The sequence below is a fragment of the Somniosus microcephalus genome, chromosome 32, assembly GCF_052327205.1.
Source record: "Somniosus microcephalus isolate GS21.2 chromosome 32, FLI_Smic_1.0, whole genome shotgun sequence".
NCBI lineage: Eukaryota > Metazoa > Chordata > Chondrichthyes > Squaliformes > Somniosidae > Somniosus > Somniosus microcephalus.
Window position 1 is genome coordinate 18,214,900 of NC_141018.1, and position 22,821 is coordinate 18,237,720.

Sequence of the window (22,821 nt, forward strand, 5' to 3'; positions counted from 1 at the left end):
TGCAATTATTGATACATTCTGGGGATCATCTGCAATTATCGATGCATTCTGGGGATCATCTGCAATTATTGATGGGTTCTGGGGATCCCCTGCAATTAAAGATACATGGGGAGTGGGAAATTTCCTACAATTATTGATGTATTCTGGGGATCCCCTGCAAGCATTGATACATTCTGGGGGAGTGGGGAAACCCATGCGATTATTCATAAGTTCTGGGTGGATCCCATGCGATTGATGCATTCTCATTGATACATTCTGGGGGGGATTGCCTGCAATTAATCATTAATAACCATACGTGTAAAGAACTAGTGAACTGTTGCAATTATATTCTGGGGGGTAGTCCATGTGATTATTTATACATTCTAGGGGGAGGGTCCCTTACAATTATTGATGCATTCTAGGGGGATATCATGCGATTACTGATGCATTCTGGGGAGGGAGGGAAACCCCTAAAATTATTGATCTATTCCCAGAGACTGATGTTCTAATTTGTCTATTAACTGTCAGCAAAGAGAAACAATGGCTGTAATTGTGAAGTGCATTTTATTAACATTCAGTGAGGTAAATACCATGCTAGTAACTCAATGAATGCAGAGATCCGATGACCTGTTAGTTTCAGACTTTCAGATGCTGCACGTATTCCAGGAAAAGACCCATCTCTCTTTCCGAGCTGTGTATTACATTTTACGAGTCGGATGTTAAGTTGCCTGAGATATGTATTACACTGTGTGCATTTCCACAGTAATTCTCCCTCATCAAAATGTGCCAGCTCATCAGTTTAAATGTGTTCTTGTTTTTCCCCCAGAGCAAAGCTGCAGGGATGACTTGGAGGCTTTAGGACACATGTTTATGTATTTTCTGCGTGGCAGTCTCCCCTGGCAGGGATTAAAGGTGAGGGTGATGTGCACTACCCTGATTTCAGGATTGGACTAACACTATATTTCACAATCCACTTAATCATTAATAACCATACGTGTAAAGAATTAATGAACTGTTGTAATGAATCAAATTTTTTTTAATGTTCATTTCCGGCAAAGAAACACTTTGCGGTCTATATTAATATATGCTTGATGGCTACCTCAGCAGATTTGAGATTTTTGTGTGTGTGTATAACAAAATACAGCTGGTCGAAATCACCCCAGGTATCCCATAATTTTATGGATTGTGATGGTATCTGGGAATAAGTACGAACGTAATTTGATCGAGGCATTTAAACTCTGTCCCAACCCACGAACCTGAAGCTCACGCCTTTTTATAATCTTCAGTTGAACCCAGAGATTAGTTGACCTTCACATCACTGCCAGTCCTCCATATGATTACCATTTTATTTGAGGTTTTATTCTGTGTTTGGACCGTGTAACAGCCGTGACTATGAGAACGTATCCTTGACGTATGAAAACGTTTATGCAGATAGCTTAATGATGCGATATGGTCTCTGGAGGATATTGAAAATAGTCTGCTGTTAATTGCTAGAAAATTCGAGGAGATTTTTGATTTCAATGTGCTTCCTGGCTTGGGTGTTGTAAATTTCTGATTACAGGATATTCTGATTACAGTTTTTGGCTCGGAGATGAATTCAAACTGTTAGGCTAACGAGCCCTGCTTGCCATCTGTGATGAAGTAGAACCAGCACGGAAAGAGGCCATTTGGCCCATTGTGTTAGTGCCGGCTCTTTGCTACGACGAGCCAAAACTAATCCCACTGCCCTGCTCGCCCCATAATTCTGTACCTTTCATTGCTTCAAACGTGAATTCAATTTTCCTGTAAAAGATGCAATGGTCTCCGCCACAACCAGTCCATTTGGCAAAGCATTTCATGCTCAGTAACTCTCTGCGTTAAGAAATGTCTCTTGATCCCTCTCCTCACTCCAATTTAACGATATTAAATTGATGACCACATTCATCAATGACTCTCCAGCCAGAGAAAATAGTCTTTCCCTATTCACTCGATCAAAACTCTTCATAATTAAAAAAACCCGTTAACTGTCCTTGTAGCCTTCTCTGCTCTAGTGGAATAGTTCAAGGAATAATGATTAATACTCTGTATGCAAATACATTTGCTAATTAAAATGACCTAGCGGCAGGTGTAGGCCATTCAGCCCGTTGAGTCTGTTAGGAGATTGATTAGGCGGTAGAAGACAGAGGGGAGGGATGTACTTGAACTGGAAGGAAGTGACTAGTGGTGTCCCACAAGGATCTGTGCGAGGGCCTCAACTATTCACTATATTTATTAATGACTTGGATAACACAATAGAGAGCCATATATCCACGTTTGCCGATGACATAAAGATTGGTGGTATGGTTAGTGTAGAAGGGAGCATAAAATTACTTATTGATAGATTAAGTGAGTGGGCAAAACAGATGGATTTCAGCGCAGTCATCCATTTTGGACCAAACAAAGATGGATCCAAGTATTATTTAAATAGTGAAAAGCTAGGAACAATGGAGGTCCAAAGAGATTTAGAGGTCCATGTACACAGATCACAAAAATGTAGTTAGGTACAAAAAAAAATGGAATGTTAGCTTTTATAACTAGTGGGCTAGGTTACAAGGGGAGGAAGTTAGGAAACACTTCTTCATGCAAAGGCTGGTAGAAGTGTGGAACTCTCTCAAAAAGCAGTGGATGTTAATTAACAATTTTAAATCTGAAATTGCTAGATTTTTGCTGTACAAGGATATGGAGCCAAGGCAGGTGATGGAGTTAGGATACAGATTGGCGGAACAGGCTCAAGAGGCTGAATGGCCTACTCCTATTCCTATGTTCCGCCATTCTCTCATGGCTGATTCTGCACCTCAACTCCATTTACCCGCCTTTTCTCCATATCCCTTGATCATCTTCTCGGGCAGTCCCTCGGAACCGAGGATGACCCTTAATTAACAAAAAATCAATTGATCTCAATTGTGAACATTTCAATTAACCCAGCATCCACAGCCTTTTGGAGGAGAAACTTATAGATTTCCACTACCCTTTCGTATCCCTTTATCATTTCAAACACCTCAATAAGATCATCCCTCAAGCTTCTAAACTCAAAGGAATACAAACCAAGTTTATGCAACCTGTCCCCATAATTGAACCCTTTAAGCCCTTGTATCATTCTGTTGAACCTGCGCTGTACTCCCTCTAAGGCCAGTACAGGAAACTTTGTGATATCCGGCACCGACGGGACCGAGCTGTTGCCGATCTATCAAAACTGCCGGACATACCAGCATTAATGTTGAAGCATACAGAGATTTGCAGCTCCGTATCTGGCAACAAACACTGTTGCTTAGTAACAGCTTCTAAACAGTCGGCCGTACCTTGGAAGCATCTCTGTAGCTTAGCAACAGCTTCAGAGAGACTTTGCAGAGCCTGACTGTTGAAAAAAAAAGCCACGAGAAGAAATAAAACCTCGAAGAAAAAAAACCTAACAAAACGGCTCCTGATTTCTGCCGGTAGATCGAGGTTTCCGGACATACAACCTCCGGATAAACCAAAGTTTCCTGTATATTCTTCCTGAGGTGCGGTGCCCCAATACTGAACGCAGTTACTGCAGATTGGATCTGACCAAGGCTCTACAATTGAAGCATCATTTCATCACTTTTGTATTCCAAATCTCTTGCGACAAAGGCCAACATTCCATTAGCCTTTTTGTTTGTTTTTTGCCCTCGGAGGAAATTCGCAGGCAGCCACGCTGTTGCACCGGAGGCTTTGGCCTGGATATCCAACTTAGATATTGTCATTTGAATTGCTTTTGCTACTACCATACGAAAGAAGATGATTATTGTTTTACATAGAAGATAGGAGTAGGCCAATCGGCCCCTCGAGCCTGCTCCGCCATTCAATGAGATCGTGGCTGATCATCCAAATTCAGTACCCTATAGAAACATAGAAGATAGGAGCAGGAGTACCTATGCATTAGCTTTGTGATTTGCGTAACTGGACACCTAAATCGCTTTATTCAGACACAGCTCCTCGTCTTTCACCATTAAGAATATATTCTGTTTTTGCCTTTTCTCTGATTAAACAGTGGATAACCTCGCACTTCCACACATTGAACTCCATCTGTTTTACCCATTCACTTAATGTATCTATATCCCTTTGTAGCTTTCTGCTCTATCTACACAACTTACTGTGCCTCCTAACTTAGTGTCATCTGCCTTCATGGAAGTCATTACATATGGTAAAAAGCTGAGACCCCAGCACAGATCACTGGGGAACACCACTGTGACCTTTCCCTAATCAGAGAAGATTCCTTTCATCCTTTCTGTCTGCTGATTACCAACACATGTCACAAGGTGACCTCCAATTCTCTGCGCTTTCATTTTTACTGATAGTCTCTTGTGTGGAACCTTATTTAAATTCCTTCTGGCAGCCCATATAGACAACATCCATGCTCACACCCTTATTCATCATTCTGGTGACTCTTCAGAGTTCAACTAGAATGGTCAGACGTGATCTATCCTTCACAAATCCAAGCTGACTCTTTGATCAGCTCGTACTTGTGCTCAGTCACTCTACCCCTGATGATCGATTCTACTGTAGTAACTTTCCCACAACTGATAAACTGACAGGTCTGTAATAATGCAGTGACATTTGCAATTTTCCAATCCATTCACTTCCTGAACCTAAGGAGCTTTGGAAAATTATGACAATGTATCTGCATTTCCATACATATTTCCTTTAATACCATGGCATGGAAACCATCAGGCCCTGGAGATTTATTTATCTTAAGTCCCATTATTTTTTCCATTGGAGTTAGAATGGACAATATTACAAGTTGTTAAACGCATTGACAATGTGAAGAGGAAGCAGTAATCAGTTGATCTGGGTTCCATTGCATTATCTATGTTATTGCTGATGGAACAGCGCACAAAATGAACTGCCTGGATGCTAATCCAACATAAGAACATAGGAAATAGGAGCAGGAGTAGGCCATTTGGCCCCTCGAGCCTGCTCCGCCATTCAGTAAGATCATGGCTGATCTTCCACCTCAACTCCACCTTCCTGCCCGATTCCCCATATCCCTTGATTCCCTTAATATCCAAAAATCTATCGATCTCTGTCTTGAATATACTCAACGACTGAGCCTCCACAGCCCTCTGGGGTAGAGAATTCCAAAGATTCACCACCCTCTGAGTGAAGAAATTTCTCCTCATCTCAGTCCTAAATGGCCGACCCCTTATTCTGAGACTGTGACCCCTGGTTCTAGACTCCCCAGCCAGGGGAAACATCCTCCCTGCCAAGCTCTGTAAGAATTTTGTATATTTCAATGAGGTCACCCCTCATTCATTTAAACTCTAGAGAATCTAGGCCTAATCTATTCAATCTCTCCTCATAGGACAATCCCCCCATCCCAGGAACCAGCCTGGTGAACCTTCGTTGCACTCCCTCTATGGCAAATATATCCTTCCTTAGGTAAGGAGACCAAAACTGTACACAATACTCCAGGTGTGGTCTCACCAGGGCCCTATATAATTGCAGTAAGACTACTTTAATCTTATACTCAAATCCTCTTGTAATAAAGGCCAACATACCATTTACTTTCCTAATTGCTGCTGTACCTGCATGTTAACTTTCAGTGATTCATGTACAAGGACACCCAGGTCCCTCTGAACACCAACATTTCCCAATCTCTCACCATTTAACTAAACACCCTGCTTTTCTATTTTTCCTACCAAAGTGGATAACTTCACATTTCCCCACATTATATTCCATTTGCCATGTTCTTGCCCACTCCCTTAGCCTGTCTATATCCTCTTGAAGCCTCCTTGCATCCTCCTCACAACTTACATTCCCACCCAGCTTTGTATCATCAGCAAGCTTGGATATATTACATTTGGTCCCCTCATCCAAATCATTGATGTAGATTGTGAATAGCTGAGACCCAAGCACTGATCCTTGCGGTACCCCACTAGTTGCAGCCTGCCAACCCAAAAATGACCCGTTTATTCCTACTCTCTGTTTTCTGTCCATCAACCAATCCTCAATCCATGCTAGTATATTACCCCCAATCCCATGAGCCCTAATTTTGTTTAATAACCTCTTGTGTGGCACTTTTTCGAATGCTTTCTGAAAATCAAATACACCACATCCACTGGTTCCCCCGTATCTATTCTGATAGTTACAACCTCAAAAAAAAAACTCTTAACAGATTTGTCAAACACGATTTCCCTTTCATAAATCCGTGTCGACTCTGCCCAATCCTATTATTATTTTCTAAATACCCTGTTACCACATCCTTAATAATAGATTCTAGCATTTTCCCTACTACAGAAGTCAGGCTAACTGGTCTGTAGTTCCTTGTTTTCTCTCTCCCTCCTTTCTTATATAGTGGGGTTACATTTGCTACCTTCCAATCTGCGGGAACTGTTCCAGAATCTATGGAATTTTTGGAAGACGACAACCAATGCATCCACTATCTCTATAGCCACCTCTTTCAAAATCCTAGGATGTAGGCCATCAGGCCCAGTGGATTTATCAGCTTTCAGTCCCATTAATTTCTCTAATACTTCTTTTTACTAATACTAATTTCTTTCAGTTCCTCATTCTCGCTGGAGCCTTGGTTCTCCACTATTTCCGGGAGGTTTTTTGCGTCTTCTTCGTGAAGACAGACACAAAGTATTTGTTTAATTTCTCTGCCATTTCCTTATTCCCCATTATAATTTCTCCTGTCTCAGCCTGTAAGGGACCCACATTTACTTTCACTAATCTTTTCCTTTTTACATACCTATAGAAGCTGTTAGTATTTTTATATGTTTCGCTAGTTTACTCTCATTCTATTTTCCCTTTCTGTATCAATTTCTTGGTCCACCTTTGCTGAATTCTAAAATTCTCCCAATCCTCAGGCTTACTACTCTTTTTGGCAACATTATAAGCCTCTTCCTTTGATCTAACACTATCTTTAACTTCTCTTGTTACCCACGGTTGGGCCACTTTTCCTGTGGGGTTTTTGTGCCTTAAAGGAATGTATATTTGTTGTAAATCATGTATTAATTCTTTAAATACTAGCCATTGCTTCTCTACCGTCATACCTTTTAATGTAGATTCCCAATCTACCGTAGCCAACTTGCCCCTCATACCTACCTAATTTGCTTTGTTTAGATTTAGGACTCTAGTTTCGTATTTAACTAAATCACTTTCGAACTTAATATAAAATTCTATCATATTATGGTCACTCTTCCCTAAAGGCCCCTTTACTGCAAGGTTATTAATTAACCTTTTCTCATTGCACAATACTAGATCTAAAATACAGGAAACTCTTTTTTTATCCGGGTGGTGCCAGTTTATCAAAAAGTCCGGATTACAGAGAGGTATAGTAAAAGGTACGAGAGCCCCGTACACGGCCACAGATCCAGGCGTCCCTGTTGCATAGCAACAAGTGCAGGAACCCCGGTTACACGGCCACAGATCCAGGAACGGCCACTAATATGAAGTAAAACTTACCTGAACCTACTGCTGAATTTTGCCGGTTAACAGAGATTTCCGGTTATTTAGGTGCCGGTAAATCGAGAGTTTCCTGTAGCCTGTTCCCTAGTTGGTTCCTCAACATACTGATCTAGAAAACTACCTTGCATACATTCTATGAATTCGTCCTCCACACTATTACTGCAAATTTGGTTTGCCCAGTCTATATGTAGATTAAAGTCCCCCATGATTATTGTATTACCCATGTTTCATGCGCCTCTAATTTCCTGATTTATACTCTGCCCTACATTACAACTACTGTTTGGGGGCCTATAAACAACTCCCACCAATGTTTTCTGGCCCTTGCTGTTTCTTAGCTCTACCCAAACTGATTCTACTTCTTGATTTTCGGAGCGAAGATCCTTTCTCTCTACAGTCTTTATCCCATCTTTTATTATCAGGGCTACCTGTCCTCCTTTTCCATTTTGCCTATCTCTTCTAAAAGTTAAGTATCCTGGAATATTTAGTTCCCAACCTTGGTCACTTTGTAACCACCTCTCCATAATGGCTATTAGATCAAACCTATTAATTTCTATCTGCGCTATTAATTCATCTATTTTGTTGTGAATGCTTTGCATTCAGATATAGTGCCTTTAGCTTTAACTTTTTTCCGTTTTCCCCTGATGTCACCCTGGTCACTGATGCCCTATTACCTTTGTTACTTTCTCTGTCCTTTCCTGACCTACATGCTTATTTTTACTCAAACCTCTACTTTGCTCTAGAGCCTTGACATTTCTCTTGCTGCTTTTAAATTTACTCTTTTTCCTGAATCCTTCCACCCCCGCCTTCATTAGTTTAAAGCCCTGTCTACGGCCCTAGTTATTCGATTCACCCAGACACTGGTTCCAGCCCGGTTTAAGTGGATCAGGTAACAATCCAGAGATTTTTACCTGAGGTTCTGCCTTTTAATTTGGACCCCAACTCCTCAAACTCTCTCAGCAGAACCTCATTCCTAGTTCTACCTATGCCGTTGGTTCCTATGTGGACCACGACAACTGGATTCTCCCCTTCCCACTCCAAGTTCTTCTCCAGCCGCGAGGAGATGTCTTTAACCCTGGCAGGCAACACAGCCTTTGTAACTCCCAGTCACGGCTGCAGAGAACAGTATCTGTCCCTCTGACTATACTGTCCCCTACCACAACTGCATTCCCTTTCACTCCCCCCCACTTGAATGGCCTCCTGCACTATGGTGCCATGGTCAGCTTGCTCATCCATCCTGCAGGCTTTTCCCTCATCCACGCAGGCAGCAAGAACATCGTACCTGTTGGATCAAGGGCAAATGCTGAGGCTCCTCCAGCACTGCACCTGGGGTCCCCTTACCTGCCTGAGTTGCAGTCACACCCTCCTGTCCCTGACCACTAACCAGACCTGTACCACTACTTAACCTAAGGGGTGTGACTGCCTCCTGGATCAAAGTGTCCAGGTAACTCTCCCCCTCCCTGATGCCCTGCAGTGTCTGCACCTCAGACTCCAGCTCAAAAACTCTGAGCTGAAGTTCCTCAAGATGCAGGCACTTACTGCAAACGTGGTTGTCCGGGATCACAATGCTCTCCACAAACTCCCACATGCTGCAGTTGTGGCGCACCGCCTGCACTGCCATCCCTATATGACCTTGATTTATTTAATTAAATTTGTATTTAAGTAACTTAGTTTACAGTTTAGTTTCTTGACTGCTTACTTGATCTAGATTAAGTTATGGGCTATGAAGTTAAATATCTACCTGTAACACAAAGCACTACAAGTAGTGTAGGCAAAAAGCAGCAACTCCTTCCCCCTCCTCTTCAAATTCCCAAATGAAACACTGTTTACGTGCACTCCGTTTAATGCTGGTCTGTGTAGAACAGTACCCAGCCATATTGGTAATAATAGAACTTACTGGGGCATCTGACCATATGTTATTGCACCTGTGTCCAGCCTTACTATCATTGGTCCTGCTTACCAATGGGTCTGACTTGTCCAGCCTCACTGACGCTTGTAAAACTCACTAATCTCCATTTGTTCATGTATTTTATTTTAAAGCTTGTGTTCTTGCTTTATAATTCTAGTGGCATGTGTAACCCGAGTTTGTTCATTATAGAAAATATCTGCTCGGAAATTCCGACTTGATGTTTCTTACAAATTTTGAATAATTTTCCTTGGATTGTCCTCCGTTGCTGTAAGTGATTTGAATAGAGTGAGGGTGGGGGGGGAGGGGGTGGGTGTAGGTAATGAGAACGTGCTAGTACCTGTATTCGCTCTTCACAGGGTCCCAGTGCGAAGGCGTTCTGATATTTCTGGGGACACTTTGAGATTTGCATGCAGTTTGAGTCTTAAGTTGCGGCAAAAAGTTGATGTTAAAAAATGCTGGCGGCTGGTCCAGAACATTGATGTTGCATTTATAGCATTGAAAGTGGTTCTTCATGTTTGCAGTTGTGACCTCCTGAGTGGTTGAGCTGCCTCTTTTGTGGGATGTACGTGTTATTATCAAAGGGAGGAAGGAAGTTGTGGCCAAATAACACAGCTGCTTCCAACTCTTCTTCTGCTTCCCAGAATATATATAATAAATCTCTCGCGCCTGAATAAGCTTCCTGTCTACAAAACCTTAATGTTGTCACGTTTTTATCATACTTTTTGCCAGCTTTTTCTGTTGTAAGTACCTAGAAGAACAAGGGCAGCAGGCGCTTGGAAACACCACCACCTGCAAGTTCCCCTCCAAGTCACACACCATCCTGACTTGGAAGTATATTGCCGATCCTTCATCGTCGCTGGGTCAAAATCCTGGAACTCCCTCCCTAACAGCACAGTGGGAGCACCTTCACCACACGGACTGCTGTGGTTCAAGAAGGTGGCTCACCACCACCTTCTCGAGGACAACTAGGGATGGGCAATAAATGCTGGCCTTGCCAACGACGCCCACATCCTGTGACTGGGGGGAAAAAAAGTTCCTGTGTCCACATTTTATAATGGGAACTACGGTGGCATAGTGGTTAGCACTGTTGCCTCACAGCGCCAGGGACCCGGGTTCGAATCCGGCCTCGGGTGACTGTCTGTGTGGAGTTTGCACATTCTCCCCGTGTTTGCGTGGGTTTTCTCCGGGTGCTCCGGTTTCCTCCCACAGTCCAAAGATGTGCGGGTTAGGTTGATTGGCTATGATAAAAAAATTGACCCTTAGTGTTAGGGGGATTAAATACGTGGGGTTACGGGGATAGGGTGGGATATGTGTTGGTGTAGGGGTTACGGGGATCGGGTGGGATATGTGTCGGTGCAGGCTCGATGGGCCGAAATGGCCTCTATCTGCACTGTGAGGTTTCTGTGACTTTCTGTGACTTCTGTAAGCTTGTCACATTGTAATGACACCCTCCCATTGGAGGTGGCACTGCAGTTTTGCCTTGATTTTTGCCTGTCCCAGCTCCTCGGCCTGTACTAGAGAGAAATTCCTTTGTGTAAATGAAATCTGCCTCCCTAATAGCCATAATGTTTTGCTGTTTAACTAGAATTATAACATTGTTTAAAAATAAGGGCAGTATTTATGATTGTATAATGGGGAATGAATTACATTCCCTGCATCTGGTCCAATTATCCCCTGCCCTTTAACTCCGCTTCATCTAAAGATTCCACTACTACTTGACTCCCTATGTGTAACACCACGGGAGATTAATTAGTACACTTGAACCAGTTTCAGGAGCAGTGCTGGCACTAGAGCAAGTGATTTAAAACTAGGACAAGAAAACAGCGTTGGAACCTGCGTAATCAGTCCCTGGCATTTGTGCAATTTTTGCTTTTTTTAAAATAATTTCTCCCAGTTTTAAACTCTTTAGTGCAGAGGCACGGTGTTCATAAGTGTTCTCAGAGTCACTTAAGTTGTTTTATTTTAAACAACTGGACGCCTGAACACACTGAACCCGTCGCCATATTGCATCTGGGAACCGAGTTCCTGAGAAGTTTACGCAGGTGGAACTTCTCTTTGCCTGATGTGGAGTATGCATTCTCTCCCTCTAGGGGCCGCACACCGCTTAACTGAAGTCCAAAGAGGAGGAGGTTGGCAAAAGACTTGCAAGGACATAACGCTGGCAAGCTTCCCATTGCATGTACAGGCAGGACCACCTATCCTTAGGGCAATAGGTTTGCCAGTTATTTGGAGCCAAGTATGAAGAATCCCAGCCTTAGTGACCGTTGTATCCCTTCAGCTCCCACTGATGTGTTGGGTTGGTCGATTATCAGCAGTGCCCTGGAGCACTGTGGATCTGCGTGGCTGACTTATTGGATCACTGAGTACTGACGCTGAGGGTCGACTCAGTACCAATCTTCCGTCGTTTGGCATTTCAGCATGGAGCCATCCCAACCTCAGAGACCCTGCTTATTTCCTTAACCTCCCACCCCCGCCCCTTTCCTCAAGACAATTACTAGTTGATCTTTAGGCACTGTTGTGCTGTGAGAAGGAGCGGAAGGGCTTCCGAGCAGGAGGCAGACATGGAGTGGGGAGTTAATGGGTTGAATCATCCCTGGGTTTATGACTGTATCTGCACTAATGACAACCCAGCTCCCTAACAACCACCCTCGATAACTCGCTACTGCTCGCAGTTTAGGAAAAATACCATGAAGAAGTGGGTGGAGTAAAGCAAAAGGATGTTAATAGCTTGTCTCTGTTTAATTTTTAACGGGGAAGGGGGCAGGTCCTAAGGTGAGACGATTTAGGTTAGCACCTGATGGCTCAGAGATTCGAGTGATTTTATTTCTACAAGATAAGAGAGAATTTGTTCAGACACCTGTTCAGATCTGCATGTTATGAGAGCTCTTCATACTTGAACTTTGTCTTAGGCTTTGCCACTTCACTTGTCAGTCTTTGTTCCTGCTCATTTCCGGACCGAAATCTTAATTTTGAAACTTTTGTTTTTAATTTCTGATCTGGATATTTGTTTCCGCATTCACCAGGCTTTACATCACTTTATGAAATTGTTTTTTCTTAACTTGACTGGTTCCGTCCTCAGCGGTTGCACAGTTTTAATATAAACCTTCAGATATTGAGCCACCTCTGGTCAATCAGTGGCAATTGCTCCCTGTAGTAGTCTCTGTTTATCAAAGGGAAGCCTTCTAGAGAGACACGCAAGCTTGTTTACCAACCTCTTGTGAGGTTTACACATGACTGGTAAACACCACCCGCTGAGAGTCTTGAGCGTGGGTATGTAACACTTGGATTTATTATTTCAAATAGATGTCTGATTTACAATGCTAATTCCACATCCACCTTTCACCTGCCTTAGCTGGGACACACTACTGTGCAGACATTTTCTGTACTTGCCTTGGTTGCTACGTGAAGATCTGCCGAAACAAATGAACATATGAACAATATTCATTTTTCTAGCATTTCGTACAAGCTTCCTTTGGCTGGTTTCCACGTGGCAAGGCAAGTAGGAGAGAACCACCAAACAGGAAAGCAAGCCAGTCATAGGAGGATGCGAGAGGTTGAAGACAGTAAAGGCCATTCTGTCCCAGGTGCAGCAGGTGGTTAAGAAGGCAAATGGTATGTTGGTCTTCGTAGCGAGAGGGTTTGAGTACAGGAGCAAGGATGTCTTGCTGCAGTTGTACAGGGCCTTGGTGAGACCACACCTTGAGTATTGTTTTGGTCATCTTATCTGAGGAAGGATGTTCTTGTCATGGAGGGAGTGCAGCGAAGATTCACCAGACTGATACCTGGGATGGCAGGAATGATGTATGAGGAGAGATTGGGTCGATTGGGCTTATACTCGCTGGAGTTTAGAAGAATGAGAGGGGATCTCATTGAAACATAAAATTCTAACAGGACTAGACAAACTAGATGCAGGAAGGATGTTCCCGATGGCGGGGGAGTCCAGAACCAGGGGCCACAGTCTAAAGATAAGGGGTAAGCCATTTAGGACAGAGATGAGGAGGAATTTCTTCACCCAGAGAGTGGTGAACCTGTGGCATTCTCTACCACAGAAGGCAGTTGAGGCCAATTCATTAAATATATTCAAGAAGGAGTTAGATATATTTCTAAAGGCTAAAGAGATCAAGGGATATGGGGAGAAGGCAGGGACAGGGTACTGGGTTTGGATGATCAGCCATGATCTCATTGAATGGTGGAGCAGGCTCGAGGGGCCGAATGGCCTACTCCTGTTCCTATCTTCTATGTCCCTATCTGCTGACCCACAAAAGTAGAACCATAGAATCTTACAGCACAGAAGCAGGCCACTTGGCCCATCGCGCCCGTGCTGGGTAGATTCACAAGCTGCAGGAACGCTGACAATCCAATGCTGAACGAGCTATTGGTGAACTTGATTTCTGAGCCAGCGTACGTGCAATAAATTAAAGCCCAGGTGTAGGTATGGAGAAAAACGTGGGATAAATAATTTTGCTTTAACAAGGCTCTTAGCCAAACATGGTGGGGTGATTGGGGAGATGAGAGTGAGTGGGTCTGAAAGGAACGAGACTATTGGACTGAAGTTTAGTCAACTGTACTACAGCCTGCGATAGCCTCCCATTTGTTTGCTGGTTTGGTGTAAAAGACATCTCTCAGTTTCGGTTGTCAGAAAGATGCTCGGTGTTTATGCATTTAAGTTCCTTCTAGTTTCAGCTTTGTCCTTGTGGCAGGAAGCAATTTAACTTTCTGAATCCTGTTGCTGTAGAAACATTAACTTGTGCTCCCCGTGAGGTTGCATCCTGCAGTTTAAGACTGCAGCGATGTACCTGAACAAATGGGGTTTGCTTGCACTGTGAATCAGTTTGAACCCTGTGTCCGAATCAGAAAGGCTGTTCGGGAATCTGAGGGCCGAACTCCTCCACTGGCACGCGTATTCTTCCTGCTTAGCCCTCCGTTTTGCTCCGGGAGAGAGGAAATAACTTTCCACCCCAAGAAACTTGACTGTGGTCAGAAATGAAAAAGGACACAGTCGAGAACGTTGCTAATACTGTATAGGATTTGGGGAAAGAAAAGAGAGTGCGTGTGCCGTGCACCAGCTCATCTTTGTACTGCTGCATACCTGACTCTGTTAGGCAGGGTTATGTGGCTAATGTGTTGGAGCATGGGAGAAAGGGCCAGAGTTGGTTTAAAGTGTGTCCTGAAGGGTAATACAATCCCACGATAGGTACTGTAATAATATAATTTATTTTTAACAGTCCGTAATACAATGGTCCAGATTTCAGCTTGCCCTGTGCCCATGTTGGAGGCTCTTGGAAGGTTTGATCAATTTTCCCCAAGTCATCAATGTTGAATTCAGTGCATTAGTGATGGAGTCTCTCCATGATTTCACTCACTGTCAACTCCATTCCTCAGGATAGCCATTCAGTTGTTTTGCTGGCTGTCACAGCTCGAGTAAAGAAGTTATTTGAGCTTTGCTTGCCAATTCACAGTTCATTACACTCCGAATATAGTTTCACTGTTGAGAGGCGTCTGAGCACAGCACTTGTGCCTCGCTTGTCCCATAGCTTTCAAAAGCACTACGTCTCTGTTCAGTTTTGCTGCAGAACTTCACCTTCCAGAAAGTAGCTTGAGTGTGTGCGCACGTTAGGTACTTGTCTTCTCCCTCCACCACCCCCCACCCCACCCAACCAGTAAATGTGTAGTAAATATACTCACATTGCTGATGTTTTGCCGCACAGTAATTGTCCCGATCAGTACTTCTCTGCACGTGCAATCTTTGCCCTACTGGGTTTTCCCTAAAATCTACTAAAATTACACGGTTGATTTCCTCTCCGATGTTGACTAATCGAGTTTGTCCCGGTTTTTCAGCCCCTGCAGCCAGTGAATTGCATGCACGTGGTTAAATCGACTCTCTTTGGTTGCAGGCAGACACGTTGAAAGAACGCTACCAGAAAATTGGGGATACGAAACGAAACACTCCGATTGAAGTTCTCTGTGAGAACTTTCCAGGTATGCTTAGCACGGGCCTGACCTCTTACAGATTCATCAAAGGGCTCGTGCAGAGTAGCACAAGCTAGGTTTGCCGTATGCTGTGTGACGTAAGAAAACTACTAGGCACTTGGTCTAAGCGTTAAACAAAGCTTTAATCAACTGTTTTACAACATGGAGGTCTAGTTGTGTCCTTCACTAGTTCCTGTAAAAGAATGTCCTGAGCAAGCTGAGCCCGTGCCCGAGTATTTATACTCTCCCTGGACAGCGCCACCAGCAGGCCGCCCAGTATTATTTCATAAGTCATTTCCACATGAATGACAGGATTCATGTCACTGTGTCTTGGATTCATAATATGGAAGGACTTGAGTCAAAGTGCAAGGTATTTTAGTTAAGAAAGAGGCTGCAGTTTGGTATATCTCTTCTCTTAATGCTGCGCCCCTAAACCCCCTCAAAAAGCTTGTTGTGTTCTGTCCTTGATACTAAACTCTGCTGCTGGGCGCTCCTGTTGTTAACCACCTTCAGTTTTCCTCTCCTAGGCACCCCACTGAGTAATTATGGAGCCCATCACACATGAAGCTATGTTTATGGCTGAGGAGCGAACATCACACTACTGGGCTGTTGACAATTTTTGCACCAGTTTTAAACCAACGTCTTTTGTGCCAGAGAATCATGTCAATCTTGAACTGGATTGAGATCAATCAGAAACACCAAGCAATGGCATGCACAATGTATAACCATCGTAAATTAGATTATTGTTTGTCACTGGATAAAATACAGGGAAATAGATTTGTGAATCTTAAAGGGGAAAGTCATTCAGCCATTAAGAACCACTGCTAAACAAAGGAACAGGGGAGGCCATTTAGCCCCTCGAGCCTGTTCCTCCATTCAGTGAGATCATGACTGATCTGCGACCTAACTCCATATACCTGCCTTTGCCCCATATCCCTTGATACCTTTGGTTAACAAAAATCTATCAAGCTCAGATTTAAAATTAACAAATGATCTAGCCTTTGTGTGTCGAAGTATTTCCTAATTTCACTCCTGAAAGGTCTGGCTCTAATGTTTAGACTATGCCCCCAGTCCTAGAATCCCCAACCAGCGGAAATAGTTTCTCTCTATCTACCCTATCTGTTCCCCTTAATATCTTGAGAACTTTGATCAAATCATCCCATAACCTTCTAAATTCCAGGCAATACAACCCTAGTTTGTGTAATCTCGCCTCATAACTTAAGCCTTGAAGTCCGGGTATCATTCTGGTAAACCTACGCTGCACTCCCTCCAAAGCCAATATATCCTTCCTAAGGTGTGGTGCCCAGAACTGCTCACCGTGCTCCAGGTGTGGTCTAACCAGGGCTTTGTATTGGTGAAGCTGATGGCTGTTTTCACATTTGTTTTCGTAGTGCAGTAAATGTTCAGCAACACTTGGATTTTACTGATGGTTGTCCATCAGAATGACTGACACCTTGATCAGGACGTAACCTGGACTTTAGGGGGATTGTTCCTTCAGTGCCCTGTGGAAATTGTTTCAATCTTGCTGTTCTGCGTATGACTAGCTCTGCTCCACATTCTTCTCCCACCAAGAGTTCTTTGTCAGGAGAAATTTGCATCATCCTTACAGCTAGCAGCAGCGAGACCATTCTCTAATTTAGAGGTGGGTCTCCATTGTTTTCTTCACCCCTGTGCTGTTAGATGAATGGTGAAGCCAGTGACTTTGGCTTAGATATTGCAGATGGCCTCCTTGAACTTTGCTCACTCATTTTCCATTAGAGGCGATTACTTAGTGCCCCTGTGACGGCCCCAGTGAATTCCTGACATGACGCAAGGGGATTTTAGGTGGCTCGCATCCATTCCATTCAAGCTTGGAAGCCCCTTGATGGTGAGGCAGCTTAAACCTGGTTAGGTGTCGACCGGCCCAGCCCTCAGCTGAATGACGTGAGTGCAGTGTACATTGGATGTTGTGATGTCTCACAATAGTATAGCGGAGTAGATGCCAGTGCTTTGAGTGAGGATGTATGCAGAAGGTTTTGTTTGTATCTACTTGGTGAAATAGCCAGCTGATCACTCTTGGCCAGCAGGAGCAGGCCATTGCTGTTGCATGATCCCAGTGATGGCCATCAATGCCATGGCTTATAGGAGCATAGAAGTCTTCCAAGGAGGATGAGTTTGTTTGGAACAATGGACATGTTGTGCTTCAGATGTTTGTAGAATTTCTCCTTGGTGCCGTCATGGTCGATGTTTAAGCACTTATGGTAGTTTGATATTAATGGCAGCCTCATCACCATGAGATAGTTGTTGATTCGTTTGGAGACGTCTTCTGGCCTAGACGCACATTTGGAGTTGGTGGAAAATCCAACACCAAGCTCATGCCTGCTTCTACTGCCTTCTCTATCCAGAAGAAGGTATATCCAATTCCAGTCTCCGCATGAGCTAGCCTTCAGGTTGTCTGGTTTTGCTGATGGTATTGATGTCTGTTGGATATAGGAAGCTCTTTGGCCAATAGGGCGGGCCATCTCTCTGGATAGCCAGAGATCTGCTGCCTGCCCTTTACAGTGTAGATGTTCCATGCTGCAACAGTGAGTGATTTTCTTTTCTGTTTCTCAACTGCTTAGGAAATGAGCTACCAGCTGCAACAAGCTGACTAGGGTGGCTGGTGGCCAATTTTTAAGACACCTTACGCAGCCGCCTCTCTTCAGGGTGAGCAGTGTTCAAAAAGGAACTGTTTATACATCCAGGGGTGCTGCCGAACACTCAAACCAACCGCAGTGACAAAGTCCTGGCCACCCATATGCGCAGTGTCCGCTGTGGCTCAGTGGGCAGCGCCCTCGCCTCTGAGTCAGAATGTTGTGGGTTCAAGTCCCACTCCAGAGACTTGAGCACAAAAAATCTAGGCCGACACTCCCAGTGCAGTGCCGAAGGAATGCTGCACTGTTGGAGGTGCCGTCTTTCGGATGAGACGTAAAACCGAGGCCCTGTCTGCTCTCTACGTAAAAGATCCCACGGCACTATTTCAAGGAAGAGCAGGGGAGTTCTCCACGGTTTCCTGACCAATATTTATCCCTCAATCAACATCACTAAAATACAGATTATCTGGTCGTTATCACATTGCTGTCTGCGGGAGCTTGCTGTGTGCAATTTGGCTGCTGCGTTTCCCACATTACAACAGTGACTACACTTCAAAAGGTACTTCATTGGCTGTTAAGCGATTTGGGATGTCCGATGGTCGTGAAAAGTGAGTCTTTTTTCTCTCTCTCTCTCTTTTTCTCTCTCTCTCTCTCTCTCTCTCTCTCTCTCTCTCTCTCTCTCTCTCTCTCTCTCTTCCCCCCTCCCCCTCGATCAACAGCCTGCGTGTGTTTTTCAGAATCATTAAATTGAGCATGGGGATCGACCTGACCGTCACGGCCAGATATGCCCTGTTCCAATGGCAAGGCAGCCAAGACAACTGGAGCCATGATTGGCTATAGTGGGTAGTCATTGAAATCTTATGTGCCTGAGTCATTGCCTTGGCTGCTCCACAACACCTTGCTACACCTCCTCCACTGCTGCTAAACTTGGAAAGAAAGAACCAACTTCGATTTAAAATAGTGCCTTTCATGTCCTCAGGATGTCCCCGAGCACTTGACAGCGAATCAGTTTCTTTTAAAGTGCACTCACTGTTGTTTTGTTGGCAAGTATGGCAGCCAATGTGTGCACAGCATGGTCCTTGAAACAACAGTGAGGTGAATGACCGGTTAATCTGTTTGGTGTTGGTTGAAGGATAAATGTTGACTAGGGCACAGCGAACTCCCCTGCTTGTCTTTGAATGTTGCCACGGGATCTAGTCATGTCCACCTAACTCGGACAGACGGGCCCTTGGTTTAATGTCTCACCAGAAAGACGGCACCTCCAGCAATGCAGCATTTCCTCCGTACTGCACTCGGCCTGGAGTGGGTTGAACGCACAACGTTCTGACTTCAGTGAGAGTGCTACCACTGAACCAAGGCTGACGCCAAGATGAAGATTCCTCCGGGATCGGTGCTGGGTCCCTTGCTGTTTGTGGTCTACATTAATGATTTGGATGTGAATGTAAAAGGTATGATCAGTAAGTTCACAGATGACATGAAAATTGGTGGGGTGGTAAATAGCGAGAAGGGAAGCCTCGGGCTACAGGACGATATAGATGGGTTGGTCAGATGGGTGGTACAGTGGCAAATGGAATTTAACCCTGAAAAGTGTGAGGTGATGCATTTTGGATGGACTAACGAGGCAAGGGAATACACAATGAATGGTAAGACCCTAGGAAAGACAGAGGATCAGAGGGACCTTGGTGTGCAAGTACATAGATCCCTGAAGGCAGCAGAACAGGTGGATAAGGTGGTTAAAAAGGTATATGGGGATTAGCCGAGGCATAATATAAGAGCAGGGAGGATATAATGGAGTTGTACAAAACGCTGGTAAGGCCACAGCTGGAGTACTGTGTGCAGTTCTGGTCGCCACACTATAGGAAGGATGTGATTGCTTTGGAGAGGGTGCAGAGGAGATTCACCAGGATGTTACCTGGGCTGGAGCGCTTCAGCTATGAAGAAAGACTGGACAGGCTGGGGTTGTTTTCCTTGGAGCAGAGAAGGCTGAGGGGGGACCTGATTGAGGTGTACAAAATTATGAGGGGCATAGATAGGGTAGATAGAAAGGAACTTTTCCCCTTAGTAGAGGGGTCAATAACAAGGGGGCATAGTTTCAGGGTAAGGGGCAGGAGGTTTAGAGGGGATTTGAGGAAAAACCTTTTCACCCAGGGGGTGGTTGGAATCTGGAACTCACTGCCTGAAAGGGTGGTAGAGGCAGGAACCCTCACAACATTCAAGAAGCATTTGGATGAGCACTTGAAATGCCATAGCATACAAGGCTACGGACCAAGTGCTGGAAAATGGGATTAGATTAGACAGGGCTTGATGGCCGGCGCGGACGCGATGGGCCGAAGGGTCTCTTTCTGTGCTGTATAACTCTATGACTCTGCCAGATCTGCTGCTGCTCTCCTATATTAATTGATGGCAGTGCCACAAGCCAATATGACCTAGTTTAGCCTGTCAGCTGGGATAGTTGTCCCCGGTGTGGCTGGCACCACTACATGGGCAGCTCGTGGGTGGGATCGATGCTAGCTGAGTGCTAAGGAAGGAACAGTGTCTGGCAAATCAAAAGGAAGGAGGTGTTGCAGGGACAAAGGTGCCACCAATATCCTAAAGTGCATTTTAACAATAGTGTGAGTAGGAAGACTGCAGTTATACTGTCTATTGTGTCATGTTGTAGTCGGGAAGCAGAGGCCCATGTTTATTGGTCTTTGACATGAAAATATGAGTTCAGAGTAGTAGAGTATTTGAAAACATTTTTGCACATCTTTGCACAGGCTGCATTATTTGCTACAGCCGCTGGGGGTGTCATTACATGTCCGGGTATACATCTGTTTTATACTGCACTTTGCCATTGGGCTGGTGCACCGATGTCGAAACGGCAATAAAAAAAGGAGCAGTAGCGTTCTTCCCCGTCTCCCGATTTGAAAGGTAAACTATTGTTCAGCGGATACTTGAAGACCATTAAAACCTCAGCCCAGATTGATTTCCATATGAGATTAGTGAAACAGATCCTGGTTCTGTGCAGTGGATCCATTAAGGTAGAGCGGTAATCCCCTCCTTAGGAAGGATATATTGGCCTTGGAGGGAGTGCAGCGTAGAATTACCAGAATGACAACCGGACTCCAAGGGTTAAATTACGAAGAGAGATTGCACAAACTAGGATTGTATTCCGAGGAATTTAGAAGGTTGCGGGTGATTTGATCGAACTTTTCAAGATATTAAGGGGAAATTATGGGGTAGATAAAGAGCAACTCTTTTCACTAGTTGGGGAGTCCAGGACTCGGGGACAGAGCCTAAAGATTAGAGCCAGGCCTTTCAGGAGTGAAGTTAGGAAACGCTTCTACACACACAAAGGCTGGTAGAAGTTATGGGGCAAAGGCGGGTTTATGGAGTTAGGTCACAGATCAGCCATGATCTCATTGAATGGCGGAACAGGCTCAAGGGGCTAAATGGCCTCCTCCTGTTCCTATGTTCTCCCACGACCCCTTGACCACCTCAATGTGGCTATTTATGGGGCTCCATGGACAAGCCCCTTTTAAGAAAGAATTTTAAAACTGAAACTCAAAGGAACAAAGATCTGACTGCAGAGAGGAACTTTTGGATAAGTGCTTAATGCTGTTCCCTTTCATTGATTGATTTGAAATAATTGGATTGTGTAGAATATAATAGAGAACAATATTCACCGCAGAAGTTGAAAATTCAATTTTTCTCCATTAGTTCCTTTTGCGCTACTTGTGAAATCCCTGTAACTTGAAGTTTGGAAAGCTTATAGCACCTTTACTGAGTTGTCTTGCAGGAGTTACGGTATAATTTGTGATCTAACTTTGAACCTGTTCAGTAGACAGGACTGTGTCCTCACTCCTTGTGCCACACGAGTGGATTTCTGGGTTGGATTTCAGCCCAGTTCACTCAACTGTGTTTGACTGACCAGATATTATGGTCTTGAGACAGTCTCCACTGAATACAGTGTATTCCTTTCATGGCAATAGATGTCTCTCACAGAAGTACCTGAGCATTTCTGTTTAGATAAGCTGATAACAAATTTTATTTCTCCTCTTTCCCACCCCAAATAATGCAGTGGTTAGAAGGTTGGGAAACATAAGAAATAGGAGCAGGAATAGGCCATTTGGCCCCTCGAGTCTGTTCCGCCATTCAATAAGATCATGGCTGATCATGGGCTCAAAGCCACTTCCCTGCCCGCTCCACATAACCCTTCACTCCCTTATCTTGCAAAAATCTGTCTATCTCCACCGTAAATGTATTTAATGACCCAGCCTCCACGGCTCTCTGGGGCAGAGAATTCCACAGATTTACGACCCTCAGAAGAAATCCCTCCTCATATCAGTTCTGAAAGGGCGACCCTTTATTCTGAAACTCTGCCCCCAAGTTCTAGATTTCCCCACGAGGGGAAACATCCTCTCTGCATCTACCTTGTCGAGCCCACTGAGTTGGGATTATTTGCTTGAGCAAGCTCGAGGAACAGCACCTCATCTTTTGGTTAGGCACATTCAACAACTTCAGATCCTAACCACTGCTCCCGTTTTCTCGGACAGCAGTGGTTCTGCTGTTGCCACTTACGCCTCCTCTGGACCCATGTTTTGTTTTGTTTCGTTCGAGTCCCATTACCACCCCCTTTGGCCTTGCACCATCATCCCTCTTGTCAAGTAATCACTTCTGATCTCCACGCTATAGAAACATAGAAGATAGGAGCAGGAGTAGGCCATTCGGCCCCTCGAGCCTGCTCCGCCATTCAATGAGATCATGGCTGATCATCCAAACTCAGTACCCTGTCCCTGCCTTCTCCCCATATCCCTTGATCCCTTTAGCCTTAAGAAATATATCTAACTCCTTCTAGAATATATTTAATGAATTGGCCTCAACTGCCTTCTATAGTAGAGAATTCCACAGGTTCACCACTCTCTCTGG

The 22,821-nt window shown here is 44.4% G+C and overlaps 1 protein-coding gene across 4 annotated transcripts in view; it reads left to right on the plus strand.

Moving 5' to 3' along the window:
* Nucleotides 1–22,821, plus strand: part of LOC147097313 (casein kinase I-like) — a 226,966-nt gene that overhangs the window by 151,755 nt on the left and 52,390 nt on the right. For all 4 annotated transcript variants that reach the window (XM_085972180.1, XM_085972184.1, XM_085972181.1 and 1 more), the window contains exons 7-8: nucleotides 806–891; nucleotides 15,226–15,310. In XM_085972180.1, coding sequence (XP_085828306.1) covers nucleotides 806–891; nucleotides 15,226–15,310 — 171 coding nt within the window. The remainder of the gene's footprint in view (nucleotides 1–805; nucleotides 892–15,225; nucleotides 15,311–22,821) is intronic.